Source organism: Rhamphochromis sp. 'chilingali' (assembly GCF_963969265.1).
Source record: "Rhamphochromis sp. 'chilingali' genome assembly, chromosome: 2".
In the NCBI taxonomy this organism is placed as follows: Eukaryota; Metazoa; Chordata; class Actinopteri; order Cichliformes; family Cichlidae; genus Rhamphochromis; species Rhamphochromis sp. 'chilingali'.
In genome coordinates this window covers 62,047,091-62,062,427 of record NC_137930.1, presented here as the reverse complement: position 1 = coordinate 62,062,427, position 15,337 = coordinate 62,047,091, and the positions used below count along the sequence as shown (strand labels likewise).

Sequence of the window (15,337 nt, the reverse complement as noted above, 5' to 3'; positions counted from 1 at the left end):
ACACAACCTGGTGATATTCAGGATTACATACAAGAGCCGTCGTGCTCTGCAGCACTCAATAAAAATCTGTCACAATAGTAATTATCTTTAAACGGTGTTTATTTAAATATTTTGCACACAATAGAATATCCCAGTCACACATGGACAATGAGGAAAGATGTTAGATGGGCTTTCCTGCCAATGGTAGCCTAGGAAGTTGAATTATGACCATATTTGAGCTTTTTTCCCCTAGGTGTTAAAGGACTTCCATGCACAATACAACGCTTTGAAGCAAGCACCATCAAAAAATAATCACATAAAGAAACGGATTTCCACGATCCACAGTTTATTTCTCCAAAAATAAACGACTCTCAGTTTGATTTTTAACTGTGCACGTTTGGGGGTTTGCTTCAGTTTTTTTCCTTCTTTGCATACTTAATTTTCCATTTCTATGCTTTGTGCTTGTGGTTGGACTGTACCATTGCCACCAGGGGGAGTAGTCTACAGCCTGGTATTAATGGTATAGTCCAAACACTAAGACTAACAATAAATAAAAACAATAATATTAACTTGTGAAGAAACTGGATTAAAGTTTAAAGCAAAGCATCAAATAGAATCAGGCGACCATAATTCCTGTCATACTTTTCGGTCCATGTTTCCCAGCGGAACATAAATTCAGTCACTGTGCACCCTCTGTCGTAAAAGCAAACCCACATTTTTCTTAATGTCCTATGGAGCCCAGCTTCCAAAAACTGGGTTGTTTTGACAGCATGTATAAGGCTTGATTTGTTCTGTTCATTTACTTTGTGTTTATGAAGGCACTTAATGGGAGACTTTGTGCAGCATTTGTCAGACTCTTCTAAGGCATCTCTGCAGATACACTATATAAAACATTTGCTATAATGCACTAGATTATAGTTTTTCTGAGGATGTGTGCCATTTCATGTTTGATTCAGTTCACTATATAGAAGTTTTTCTCTAATTTACTCAGTTTTCACTCACATTGACAGCATTCAAATATATACACACATGATTTAAGGCTTGTTCAGTGTCACTAGTGCTTAGAGATGATACTGTGTGCACTGAGGAAGTAATAACAATGCTGTCCACGCTTGCTGCAGACTTTACCTCATCTCTTTTAGCAGAATTCCTTACAAACTTCCCAAGGTAGCAGTTTGTAAAGTCCATCCATAGACTTGCAGCTACTCTTTTTCAAACATCTTGCACATTGTTTGGCACTGAGTCACTGTGGGAATAAGGCTTCCTCCAGGAGCCAACACTTCCCCATACCGCCTCCAGGAAATCACCAGCACACAGTGTGTGCCGCCAGTCAAATATACAACATCTAAGACTAAACAGGCCTTTATATTGCATAATCAGTGCACTGCAGTCTGCCTAAAGTTGAAAAGGAAATGCTTTACAGGAATTAAAAAAAAAATAATACATTAAAAAAAGTCTTAAATACATTTGAAAAACTTTTTCAGTGTCTCTTCAAATCAGTCTCAAGAAGTTCAGCTGAAAATTCATTTCCTCTCAGAAGACCTGCTCCCTGCCATTATGGCTCCTATCTGCTGACTAGGTCTGAGCAGTGTGTGGAGCAAACAACATAGTGGGGTGCGTCATCATCTGTCATGTGGGAGCTCAGGCCATTGCCGTTAGCTGGGCCACACATGGGAGTGCAGGTGGGATTACAGGTGCCCTTAAGTCTGTGTAGGTACTCTGCATGGACAGGCTTGTGGCTCTGCAGCACCCTTATGGCTTCATCGACCTTGAACCACTTCCTCTTCCTTCCTGTGAAGAGATTCAAGTAAAGTTGAATTGTTTGCATGTGGCTCACACAATCAGTGTTGTGCTTAATGACACTTCAATACAATGTGTGGGAAATTGTTTTAAGTCCGTAACACGTCCATCCTGATAGATGCATAACTGCTAATATGATATTGATAAATATTCGTAAAAGATCACAATAAGGTCTTGATTAAGGTAATCTAAACAAGGAACAAGAAACAAAACATTTCTCAGCATATGATTACAACATTTCAGATATTAGGTCACAGGAAACCATAAGCTCGTCCATCCCTTCTGCTCATTTCTCAGTTGGCACATCCTCGATTCCTTTCCTCATCTCCTTGCATCTTGGTCCCTCCCATCAGAAATGTGATCACAGGAGGAGAGGAAGAAAGATGAGGAGAGAGATGAGGCAACAGGCTGTTAGCAAAATGACACATCTTTGTTTCACAACTGTCATTTTAAGGCAGTTGATATCATGTTATGATCTTGGTGAGCTATATACTTTTAAAAAATATTAAAGAACACTCTGAAAACACATCAGAGAAAAAAAAAAAATCATTATCAACGTACAGAGGGCTCAATTCAAGACACCCCCACATCAAAGTGAAAAGATTCTACAGCATGCTAGTCTATTTTCCCGAAATGTCACTGCAGCACCTCAAAATAGAACTCCGTAATTTGTATGGCCCCCACATGCTTGTATGCATGCCTGATAATGTGTGCACAACAGATGGTGTCCAGGGGGATCTTCTCACAAGTTGGACCAGCACATCACTGAGCTCCTGCACAGTCTGAGATGCAACCTGGCAGCATCGGATGGACCGAAACATAATGTCCCACAAGTGTTCGAGTGGATTTAGGTCAGACAAGCATGGGGCCCAGTAACATGTATCAGTTCCTTCGTCCACCAGGAACTGCCTGCATACTCTTACTATTACACCATGAGGAACCCTGACCCGCTGCACCAGCATTGGGTTTGACAATGAATATAATCCCGATATCTAATGGTCAGGGTGCTGTTGCCTATCCCATAGAGCTCTGTGTGTCCCTCCATGGATAAGCCTCTCCACACTTTCACTAACCCACCACTAAATCAATCATGTTAAACAATGTTAAAGGTAGCATAACGCTCTCCACAGCTTCTGCAGACCTGGTGGACCAGCCAATTCTTGTAAATGCCAGTTGGGCTCCACAATGGCAGGCAGTGAGCGCAGGGTCCACTAGACAATGTTGAAGTCTGTTTCTGATTGTTTAGTCAAAGGTATTTACACCAGTCACCTGCTGGAAGTCAGGTAAAGCTCCATCCTGTTCATAAAGGAACAGATACTGGTCCTGCTGATGGGATCTCCCTCTAGGAGATTTGGACTACATGGGAAACTTCTGTAGAGTCCGAGTCCAGGCATCACCGCATGCTGCCGGTAGTGATACTGACCCTAGCCAATGGAGGGAAAGAATGTGGATCATTCCTGTTTTGTTAGTTGTCTCATTGTTGCCCCTCTAGTTTACCTCTAGTTATTAATTTCAATAACACCAAAGCAGCAGAGTGGCTGTAGCTCAGGAGGTAGAGCACCTACTGATCGGAAGGTTGGTGGTTCGATCCCTGGCTCCTCCAAGTCTGCATGCCAAGTATCCTTGGGCAAGATACTAACCTCAAGTTGCTCTCCGATGCATCCATCGAAGTGTGAATGTAGTTAGAAAGCACTAAGTATAGAGAAAGTGCTTGTGAGAATGGATGTGTATGGGTGAATGTGGCATGTTGTATAGAGCGCTTTGAAGAATCCATTTACTTAACTGACCAGATCAATACCCCAGAAGTTTAACTGGTAGCAGGTAAAAACTCTTCAGAGAAAGATACACAATGATACACCGGTGAATCCTAGATAATTGCTCCTCAGACAAACCTCCTCTCTTCCGTGTCCTTCAAATGCATTTAAGCAACTAAAACATTTCTTAGGGCAATACAGTGAAAATAACTTGCACAGTGGAGAAGATGAGGTGCAAATCAGAAAGAAAAAAAAAAGATAAAAGGCCCATAATGAAGCTCTTGATTTGAGCACTATGGGTCGTACACAGGAAATAAGCGTAACAAACAAATCCAAAAAAGGCACAAGGCAGAAAACAGGAAAGGGCAAAGTATCCAACATACAAACAAGGCAGAGTTAGCAGGAACTAGCTGTGGCAAAGATTAAGGAAAGGAGTGTGCGTACTGCAAAGACTCAGTGTTTAGATGATTAGGGTCAGGTAGTGCTCAAAATGCATGAGATTGAAAATGAAGGAGACTCAGACTGGACCCAGTCCATAGGTGCAAACATAGAAATATAATAGTATTTTTAAACTTAGCAAAGACTTCTTGAACAAATTTTGGATACTAATATCCACAAAGCAAACCACACTGTGTGTTAATTGTATTTAAAATGCTCCAAAGGGCATGCCACCATTAAGCAAACATTGTATAATTTGTCACAGAGAGCCTGAATAAGCGCTGAGTGAGACTGCTGAATGAAAGGATGACAAAAGGATCATTTTATTCACCACACACAAAAATAAACTGTGCATGTCATGGCACCAGTGGGTGTCGGTGTGGACATGGGCATACTTCAGACAGCCCTAAACCCTAAAAAAAGTATCTTCCATAAAAATGATCTGTCCAGCAAAGCGACAGCTGGAAGTTATTTATACTTTATTCAAACTCATCTCCTCCCATTCAATTCCAGCACTTTGCTAAAGGGATTTGCCATGCTCTGTGATAACTGGAGCCTGGTGTGATAATGAGGAGGAGGATGCCTTCACTTCATGTTGGCACCCTGAAGAGTGCCACCACTACCAGCATTTAAGGAGGCGAGGGAGTCAATTCAACCTGTAGTAGTAAACCCTGTCTGTTCAGTCGCAACCCTCGTGTAGGGCAAAAGAGGACAAGTAAGGGGGGCTGCTGTGGTCAGTGATGATAACTGGAAAACAGCTGGGCACAGCAAACACTCCTCCCCCTTATGAACAGGCTGAACTCTTACTTCTGTGGGTGAAGGGAGTAAACGGCCACAACCACATTTTCCAGTCCAGTTAGAAATAGTTTACAAGTTACTCAATCCCGGGAAAGGGTATTCCATTTAAAATATCAGACAGTGAAAACATCCATGAAAACATATCTAAACATGTACATCCACCTTATATGCGTTACAGTTTAGAAAAACATTCTATGTTAACTTAAAGTCAACATAGATATTGGCGACGTGTAACGAACCGCTTGCTATATTAGAGATCTCCATTCGAGCATACTTAATGTCTGACCTACATGTAATCACAACATACACCCACCAGCAACTTTATCAGTCACACCAGGCTAGTACCAGGCTGGACCCCCTTTGTCTTCAGAACTGCCTAAACCCTTTGTGGCATTGATTCAAACGATGCTCAGTTGGTATCAAGGGGTAAACGTGATGAGGAAATAGCTCCCACACATTTACACCACCAGCAGCAGCTTGAACTGCTGACACAAGGTAGAATGGATCAGTGCTTTCAAGGCGTTCATGTCAAATTTTGACCCTGCTGCCCGCAGAAATTAAGACTCATCAGACCAGATGTTTTTCCAATCTCATGTTGTCTACTTTTGGTGAACCTGAGTGAATTGTAGCCTTTTCTGTTCTTAGCTGACTGGCTGAGTGCCACTTTTTAGCTGTAAAGTCTAGAGATGGCTGTGTGGAACAATCCCAGCAGATCAGCAGCTTCTGAAATACTCAGATCCACCTGACACCAACAACCACGATACATTCAAAAAAAAAAATCACGTTAGCTCCCTATTCTGATGCTCGGTTTGAACTTCAGCAGGTCATCCTGACCATGCCCACGTGCCTAAATGCACTTGGTTGCTGCCATCTGATTGGTTGATTAGATGAGCATTAATGAGCAGTTGAACAGGTATGCTAATATAAATCAATTTAAACCAGTTTATTTACAATTCAGGCTGAATTTGTGAAAAAATAAAAATAAAATCTACAGCTAAATGAAGTGTTGAACTGCACTGCGGAAAGTTATGAGCACAGTTGCATGTCATTTTATTTTGACAATCAGCCAACACAGGATGAAGGAAGAGGCAAAAAGACAATACAGCCATTGTGAAAGACATAATCTGGGAAACTGCTACTCAGTTCATGAATCTGTTATTCATGTTTTCCATAAAACAGACACATGGGCAGACATGTTCAATTGTCCAATTGTTCTGTTAAGAATTTTAGATCAGGGGTGTCAAACCTACTGCCCGGGAGCCAGAATCGGCCGGGTAAGGATTTCAATCCAGCCCACTTGATGGTTTTGGAAAATGTGAAGGATGGCTTCAACTGTGGACTATTATCTGCTTTACTTTATTTCCTACTGAAAAAGACCTGCTCCCATGCCATTCATATTACACCAAAGTAAAAGATAATTAATCGAAAAGTACCTGTTTTTATCTACAATAGAAATTTCTGTTTTGTTTTTTTACAATGGGTCCACAGTAACAGAAACATTTCTTCATCTCAGTTCTTTCTAAACGACAAACTTTTGAAATTGCACTTCTTTTTTAGTATTAAGACATCTGAGGGATTTAATGTGTAGTTAAACTTCCTTAAGTGGATTGGAAGTAGGGGTTTCAGTCTTCCGCCCCATTCCAGATCAAAGCTGTATGTGGCCCTCGGTGTAAAATGAGTTTGCCATCCCTGATTTAGATCAAATGAATCAGTGGAGCTGTTACACATTCCTCGTTGTGTTTTGTTCCTCTTCATTCTGCTTATGGAGTCATCTTATGTGTGCCACCTTCAAAGGCAGTAGATTATCTGAAGACTAATGCTATGTATGAGTTTATAATCCCTTTCACATTTATGCGAATCAAAATGTGTAACCTAAGCACTTAGTTGAGGCATGTTTAATGTGAGCAAGTGATTCTGGTAAAAAAAAAAAAAAAAAAAAAAAAAAAAAAAAAAAAAAAAACCTTGCCAATGCATGATCTTAAGCCAAGATCTTGAACTAAGAGACTGAAAGCCCTGAAACTCAACCCTGAAACAGAACATGTAATGCAAAAAGTTGCTAAAACCTTTTGCTTGCTTTTGTTTTTTTGTTTTTTTTAATAAACCACAGGATCTCAAAAAACATGCATATGAGGGATGCCCGTAAAAAGGAGAACACAAAAAAACCCCTCAAAAATCTTGTTACCACAGGAATATTTTTCACTCTTTTCCCCTTGGCTGCTAGAATAAGATACTATAATAAGACAAAGAGGGACACAGAGGCATACCAATGTTCACAGAGTCTTCCCAGTCTTCCAGCATCTCCGTCACCACGAGGGTGTAGACATAAGTCCTGTGCTTTCTGTCTTGATTGTGCTGCAAAGGTTTACATGAAGAGAAAATGAATTTATGTTTTTCTGACAAACCACCAACGCAGTGCGTGCAAAGCCTTCATTAAAAAAGGCAAAAACTGTGATTAGCCGTACCATTTCTTTTATAGAAACTCCATGAACTAAACAAGTTGATTGTCTGACCACAGACATACAAAAACGCTAGGTGCGGCAGTAGGATGATTTTATACAGCACTATGTATCGCGACATGATTACAAATTACAATTTTTCATAACATACCTCGAATATCCCAAGCAGTCTGCCGAGCTTTCCCTTTACACCAGCCTGCACACATAAATCAGAGTCATTATTAAAAGTGATTGTCCACAAGTCATAATCTAAAATATTCAGGTGAAACTGTCCTTTCAACACACTGTGCAGCGAGATCACTTGGATTCGCGTCATATATGATCCCAGGTAGACATAAACATAGTCTAAATGACAGAAACACGAGACAGGGGGCTTAGCTCAAGTATAGTACACAGTTAGGACACAGCTATCATTTACAGTATCAAACCATAACAGACATCCCGGTCATTGCTGTAATGTCTTCCAGACTTATTTAAAAAAGCACACTAAAATGCACACAACGGCCTACAAGGCTTTACAAATTTATGCACAAATAAAAATTAACAAATGAGGCTCAATCCGCTTTGAATCGCCTTTATCCTGATCTGCGTCAGCTCCGTGAGGCGCAGGATGTGGGCAACTGGAACCCCTTCCTAAATGTCACTGCCATACTTCAAAGCTGTCAGCACACTGCTATCCATGTCAGAAGCTCACAGCTCACTTTGCTGTGAACAATCTGGCCAGCCAACAGCAGCCTCCTTTCTTAAACCACAGCATGATAAGCTGGCTATCCATGCATCCTTGCCACATATTTCTACTTCTGTTCTGGATTTTTGGCTGGTAGAACAACAGGAGCGACTTGTACTGTGAACAGCGATGACACTTCTGACAAAGATTTACTGATTTCACTTTCAGTTTAATGTGTCTGTCCTTTGAGCCCATGATGCATACATTGCAATCAGAATATATGATACTGAGATGGAAATTAGCCCCCCAGTGTTCAAAGTCATGAAATGTCATGATTTTTTTTATTTATCTTCCACTTAAATAATGAGATAATTCCTTGGAAAACCAATAAACATTATCAGCTGACAACTGATAAAATTCCCTATACTTATTACTTTTTAACACTATGGTAACTTTGTGTCACTTCCAGTATTAATGGAGCCAAAAATGGTTACTAATCTCAAGGAAACTTCAGAATGCTGCTTTTTATATTGTGCTCTGCATGAAAAATAACACTGTCTCCGTGAGAGGTGATTATGGAAAAGTCTGGAGCCACCTCTCATTTCTTTACATTTTGATTCCCAAGTACTAAAAAGTGGTTTTGACCAATAGTTCTCCAGGCTTTATTCAAAGGATTCTTTGTTTGTTTGTTTGGACATTAGTTGCTTTTTTAATCATTTTAAGTCAGCTTCTTGTACCTCATAATTTTCATATGAAAGTTTTTGGTTTGTTAAGGCAAACCTGTGAATAATTCAAGCATAGAAAAGGCAAATAGCAGGCAACTTAGCAAAGATCCCATTTTTAATTGTATCTTTAGCCACTTCGTGTCCTTTTGCAAAAACAAAATCATTTGTATGCATTTCTTTAGTTTATGAAAAATGATAGCACAGCTTGAAAAATACAAAACAGCCTTTTTTACACCTAAAAAATGTATCTACAGCAGTTAGTGGCAATCTGTTTAACATGGTAGATTCACCATGTAATACATGACATGAAAATGAACCCAAACATACTGCCAGTGCAGTAAAATCATACCTGGATATGAAAACAAACAATGAAATTCCATCAGTCATGGATTTGCCCCCTCAGAGCCCGGACTTCAACATTATTAAAGCAGTGTAAGATCATCTTGACAGAGAACGGTATGAACGGCAGTCAACATCCAAGATGAGCTTTAAATGTCCTTCAACAAAAACACGTATTCCCACATACGTTTCAATAAGTCACTGCACCTATTTCCTATTTTCATTGCAAAATATAAAGAAATGGGGTGTCGTTCATCACTTTGCGCAGTACTGTATAGATCCTAGGCTTTAACCAACAATGCATGCAAACAATAGAAACGTCTTTATGGGTTTAATTAATGAACAATCAATTCACCTCTTCATACACCTCCCTGACAGCAGCTCCACAGGGCTCCTCATCAGGCTCCATTCCCCCTCCTGGCACGATCCACTGGTCTGGATGGCGACTGCTGCTCACCAACAGCACCTGCCAAGGAGAGAGAGCCCTCCGTCAGGCCTCTGCTACTGAGGTTGGGGTGCAAAAAGCACAGCAACAGCATGCCCGAGTTCAGCGTCCGTCAGCACGGACGCGGTGGCCAAACGAACTGCTCGTCATTCAGCAGACGCATGTCGAACATCTCGCATATCATTCCAGTCATTCACTTCATTTACTTAATGCAACATGAGCGCTGTGCGAATGATGCTGCTCTGCGTGTCACAGTCTTTGGCACATAATTTAAATAGACGAATGAGAACAACTAATGTAATGATTCATGTATCGGCCTGTTTTTAGATGTCAGTGGATTTAATGAAAAATAATTCATAATCTGGAATCTATTAACAGTACGGCCAGCTTTAGCGTTTTGAGTAGTACCAACATCAAATGTTATATTTAATCCCACTGCGTTTGAAGAAGTACAAATCAACGTTCTAACCCAAAGAAATATCCTAAAGCTGCACACTATTTTTAACTGCCGTCCAGCCAATGCAGTTTGATGTTTTGATGACGAAGTTACTTGACCTTAAACCCAATCCGGCATCACTGACCCACATTGAGTTCATGTAGGACTGCCTTCTGAAACCTTAACACTGGGCAACCAACTCACTCTCCAGTCAGGCTAACACTCACCTGTGTTAAAAACGCCAGTCGAATAAACCCTTTCCACATTAAACACAGCTGTCACAGCAGAGGTTTCCCTTCTGTAAGATCTTTCTGCTCACTCTCCAAAATGGAAGCAACTTTGTGAAGCGCCTAATGGTAACATCTTCATATCATCAAAGCTGATCTCTTTGGGTAATAAATGCTTAATGTCATTTATCACCCAATATATATGGGTGATATATACCCAGTGTATATGAGTGTAACACTTTCTCACTCTGCTCCTTTATTTACAAACTCTCTAGAAACCATGTGATTTATTTTTAACAGTGCAACTCTGTCCATATCTATGAGTGAATAAAATACTAAGTTATTAAGGTAAAAGTCACTTCAATGTCCAAGTTCATACTCTTCCACAGCAGACACATCTCTCTACGCATTTACTCTGCTCAGTGAGCTAATTTATTTAGCCATGGCATTGCCAAAATCTTAGTTAAAATCAAATGTATGTGTTTACTCCACATCATGGCTTCTACTTTCTATGGCTACTCACATTAAGCCACAAAGAGGAAGGCCAATTATTTTAGCTGGTTTTGTATTCCAGGTGACACATCTCATCTTAAACGAATCCGCGCAGGGTCCAGGGGACTGTAGAAACACCGCAAGTTGCCTCAGTGACACAAATCCACACAACGTACACATGCATGCGCAATTTCACACAAACGGCATGTGAAGCACGTAGGCACTTGTACAGACACAGCTACTTGCACACAGACAACAGGCTTTCCAAAAACCACCAGATCAGCAGTTACCTCTCTGTATCAAAACAAAGAGCTTAGGAGAGGAGGTTAATGACCCCGACAGGCACCAAACACGATCGGGGGAAAGTGAGGAAGCATTTGAAGTGGGCAGAACCCCGACATCTTTACAGTCTGATCCCAGTCCGGCCAAACTCTACGGGCTGAACGATGTGTTAATGCCTTTCAAAAGAAGCTAAATTTAAAAGGCAACCTTTGTCTCAGTAAATGCCTTAATTAAGGATTCACTGCTTGTAAAATACTTACATTGGTGTCTAAAAATAACAATTTATCAGCAAATAATAATAAGAATACATTTTATCTATAGGCACCTTTTCAAGTAGGAAGCAGAAACTTAAAATTAATGTGATTAAAGGGAAACCAGTGAAACTGTTGAAAGACAGGAGTGATATGTTCTGTGGAAAGGGTTCAGGTAATGACAAGAGGAGCAGTATTTTGGACCAGCTGAACTCTAGAGGGAAGCCTGTGTGGATACGATTACAATAATCAATACCAGATGCAACCGGTCAAAATAAAAACTTTGACAGACCTTCAGAAAGCCTGGAGAACTTTTTCTCAAGACAAGGCAGGCTTTGTGGAATATAATATAAGGAAATCAGTTACGGATCAAGACTTTTCCACAGAAATGTGTGGTTACATAGCTGTGGACATGTAAAAATAAGTAAATGAATAAATATATGACGTATCAATATGTTGTGAAACCATACATCAGGTGCCACTGAGTGGGGGTGGGGGGATGTCCCCGGACAGATAACTGGTGCATCTCCCCACTGTACCTCTATCCAATAAAAATGTATATACAAATTTCAATTTAAAAGTCAACTCCATTCTGATAAGTGATAAGCTGCTTCTGCTCAGCTCTGCTGTTTCACTAAAGCGATGGTTGGGGCTTTAAGTCAGTCACTTAAAACAGATTATTATGGATTTCCAACTCTTGTTTGGTTTTTATATGTACCCATTTTCAGTTATCTCAACTATAAAAGCAGGAAACTAACTAGGCATATAATTCTTTTCTTTCTCTCTTTGCCAGCCATATTTTTCAAGTAACCTATATTTGAAAACAGCAAAATAAAACTGGAAATTCTGTAGTGTGCCACCCCAATATTTTTGGTGACCTCCATACGGCTACCCCTATGAAAAAATTCTGGAGGCGCCCCTGGTAGGGGCCCAGGCACAAGGAGCAGGAAAGGAAATCTGTCAGGGAGTAGCAAGTGGCTGTACCTTGTTTCTATAAATTGCAACTCATGGGTCACTTGGAGTTTAGCACACTGTAACAGCCACTCAGCCCCCTACTCATCATATCACATGTGGCCCAGAGTTAGTCTGCGTCACTAGGCAGACACATTTAGACCCAGCACAAAACAACGGTAATATTAACAAACTTAAAAGTTTCTTATCCAAACTGGCGCATCACTGAATAATAATTTGTGTTTCAGTCAATGTCTGTGCTTGTTATATGACATACATCACTACGTACACGTGCTGTATACTTACACATTTCCACGAATGACAAAATAATAGGCGACTGATTACACGTAACACGTTAAAACCTCATATTCAGCTCTCTAATTTAAAGACAAACATTTCTTTCACGTGAGTAAAATGGCTGAGAACATTTGCTTTATGGTTGCGTCATCATTTGAATCAAAAAGTAGAACCAACTGGCCTCAGGAGTAGCAGGTATCTCAGCAAAATTAGATTTAGTAAAACCGCATCAGCTGATGTGTTGGAAAACAAACTCTGCACTACTTTATTTATGACAGGAGGTGTTTATGGGCCCATAGCTGTGAAATATATGCAGAGACTGCTCTGCGTTAGAGATAACTGGGACGATTTTATGAGTAATCTGGATGTCCTTCTTGGCAAGAACGTGAAAAACGATGATCTCCTGTTGAGTGCCAGCTGCAGCCACACACCCTGTAACAGGTCAAATATTTGCCCCCCTCCAACCTTCACCTCTGCCCAGCACCTCAATTAAAGACGAGCCACGTGAACGCGCTCCCCACACACTGAAAGTCAGCCAGACGCGCGATAAAGCAGGCTGCTGTACTGTCAGGCACAGCGGTTAATTTGGGACTGTGTCAAAAATAGAGCGTGTTAATAAAAGCCCTCTCCTCCTACAAATGGTTTAACTTCACAGCTTACCTCGTCCTCTGTTTCGTTTTTGAAACACAGACACGCCGCTCTCCTCTTGAACCCTTCGACGTCGTACGTCCTGGTCTGGTTGGGCTTAAACTTCATCATATAGAGGCCTTTTTTTCCGGAGGCAGGGAAGTGTTGGGAAATCGGGCTTCAACCAGTCGCTGATTAAAGTGCTTTCAGTAATATCCAACAATATCGCAGCTTGGCTTCTTCAGACACTTCCAGACAAACCATGCAGCTGGTCCATTCATTCCTGCGCTCCGAGCGCGCGTCAGGCTGCATCTGGTGTTGTGCTCTGCTGCTTTAGTGCCGCTGTCAACACGCAGACTGGCTCACATCAAGCTGTGGTGGCTGAGCTGCGACCAGCTGACCTGAGAGCTGCGCAGCCCGTCAGTCCCCACCTTACATCCGTGTTTATCACTGCGACGCACAGGCCGAACAGAAACGAGTCTCCTTTATGGAAGAGAAAAGGTGACTGAGCTGCGAGATGGAGTTGCTGTTAAAACTCTCCAAATCCAGCCAGGATGGACTTGAAGAGCGTGTTAATGCCCACGATAATAAGTGCACTGACTCATTTTTAATGCAGAAAACCGAACAGATCCAAACATTTCATGTCACAAATAACACAGAAAAGGTCAATTATTTTTTAAAGGCTTAATGGCACACAGATGATTTTATTCATTGTGATTTATTTATTTATTGCACGAGCACGTGAGTAAAACGCTTACCTGTTGCGTCTTGATTCTTGAGATAGTCAAATTTTCCCTTTAAACGAACAAAACTAAAAAATGCAGGCTTGCGTAAAACTTTCAAAGCTTGGGGTGCCCTCTAGTGGAAGTAGGCAGTCCTTATTTACCTGTATTCACTTGAGGAAGCAATGTGTTTAAAAAAAAAAGAGGAAAAAAAAAGGTTGGGGTGTTTGTATTATTAGTGACTGTCCAAATCAGAACCAATGATAACTGGCAGCCGTTTCTGTTTGAAAGCGCTTAAGCTAAACAAATAGTCTTGATTATTATGAATGAGCCTAACATACATCCAAAGTTGCACTGACTCACACAAGGATTAAAAGGGTTTGTGAAAAGTTAAGAACTGAACCATGTTTTGCAAACACAGGTATTAAAAATCAGGAGTACAGTGTGGCAGCTGAAGTTTTCCAGGTCAGATGAAACAACTCGCAATACAGAGATCCAAGCCACATCCATGTGGCAAGTGGCAATCACTGAAGATTTTAGGCACCATGATTTTCTGTAGTTTGAAATTACTGCTTTTAACCCTGACTGGAATTCTGAATAATGCCAGTAACAGCTATAAGAACGTCATGAATTTGATTTTGTGTGGACTAAACTAGCAAATAAATGTTAATATTAAGATCTTCTTGTAGTGAACTTGAGTAGCAGGGTTTCTGCATGGTTTTAAAAATCAATAATAATGCATTTTAAGGTCTTATTGTGCAATATATTTTGCCACAACTGCAAGATGAGCATACAATTCCTTCTGATTTTCTTTGGACATTGGCTGCTATGTAACTCCTTTTCAGTCCAGTTCTTGTACCTGGCCACTTTCAGAAGAATGTTTTTGTTTCTTGAGCCACATAACACTAAGCGATCATTATTCAAGCATTTTAAGATTTAGGGAAAAAAAATCCAGCAAAGACCTGAAATAGAACTGGACAGATCCAATTTGACTTTTCGTTGATCCATTAATGTTCACTGAAATGGTCTTAGTGGAGAGGTGGCTGTCAACAAATCTTTAAGGAAGAGAAAGAGGGAGAAAAGGCTGAGGCATCCCAAATTACACAGGACCGTAAAGCAGTGGCAACAGGTTTGACGGAGGGATGAATCCTAATGTGAAATTTTGGGTTCAAACTGTCTTCAGAGGTGGTGATGAGAGAGGTACAACAGTGCTTACAGCTTTCTGCAAAACACGACAGAGGTTCTGTCATGGTTTGGGGCTCCATTTCAGTTTAGTGGTGTTCAGGATCTTGTCAAAATGATGGAATCGTGAATGCAGATTTTTATCCATGCAATACCATCTGGAAAGATCTGCCATGATTGTCAGGAGCTTCATTTTTGCCATGACAATGATCCAAAACATACTGCCAATACATTAAAAGCATACATGACAAAAAAAACCTACATTGAACATCTTCAGTCACGGTTTGGTTTGCCAGACTTCAACATTACTGCGTGGAATCATCTTAACAGAGACAAGAACAAAAAACAACCAGCATTCAAAGCAAAGCTCTGCGTGTCCTTTAAGAAGCCTGGAGAACTATTCCTGAAGACTACTTAAAGAAAATACAAGAAAGGTTCCTGAGAGAGTTCAGGCTGTGTTGAAGAATAA

General features: G+C 40.6%; 1 protein-coding gene across 1 annotated transcript; it reads right to left on the bottom strand.

The window, feature by feature from the left end:
- Positions 1-100: 100 nt before the first annotated feature.
- On the bottom strand, positions 101-13,367 carry nudt4a (nudix (nucleoside diphosphate linked moiety X)-type motif 4a). The gene is made up of 5 exons (XM_080874931.1): positions 12,998-13,367; positions 9,312-9,422; positions 7,377-7,421; positions 7,034-7,121; positions 101-1,770 (listed from the first exon to the last, which is right to left on the bottom strand). Exons 1-5 carry the CDS (start codon positions 13,094-13,096, stop codon positions 1,544-1,546), a joined length of 570 nt encoding a protein of 189 aa, XP_080731057.1. The 5' UTR covers positions 13,097-13,367; the 3' UTR covers positions 101-1,543.
- Positions 13,368-15,337: the final 1,970 nt, after the last annotated feature.

Bases quoted from the DNA above. Each gene is read 5' to 3' on its own strand.
- nudt4a (XM_080874931.1), bottom strand. From the start codon at position 13,096: ATGATGAAGTTTAAGCCCAACCAGACCAGGACGTACGACGTCGAAGGG. The intron at 9,423-12,997 runs GTAAGCTGTGAA...TCTCCTTGGCAG, and splicing joins AAAACGAAACAGAGGACGAG to GTGCTGTTGGTGAGCAGCAG. The intron at 1,771-7,033 runs GTATGCCTCTGT...ATCTCTTCACAG, and splicing joins GGAAGACTCTGTGAACATTG to GAAGGAAGAGGAAGTGGTTC.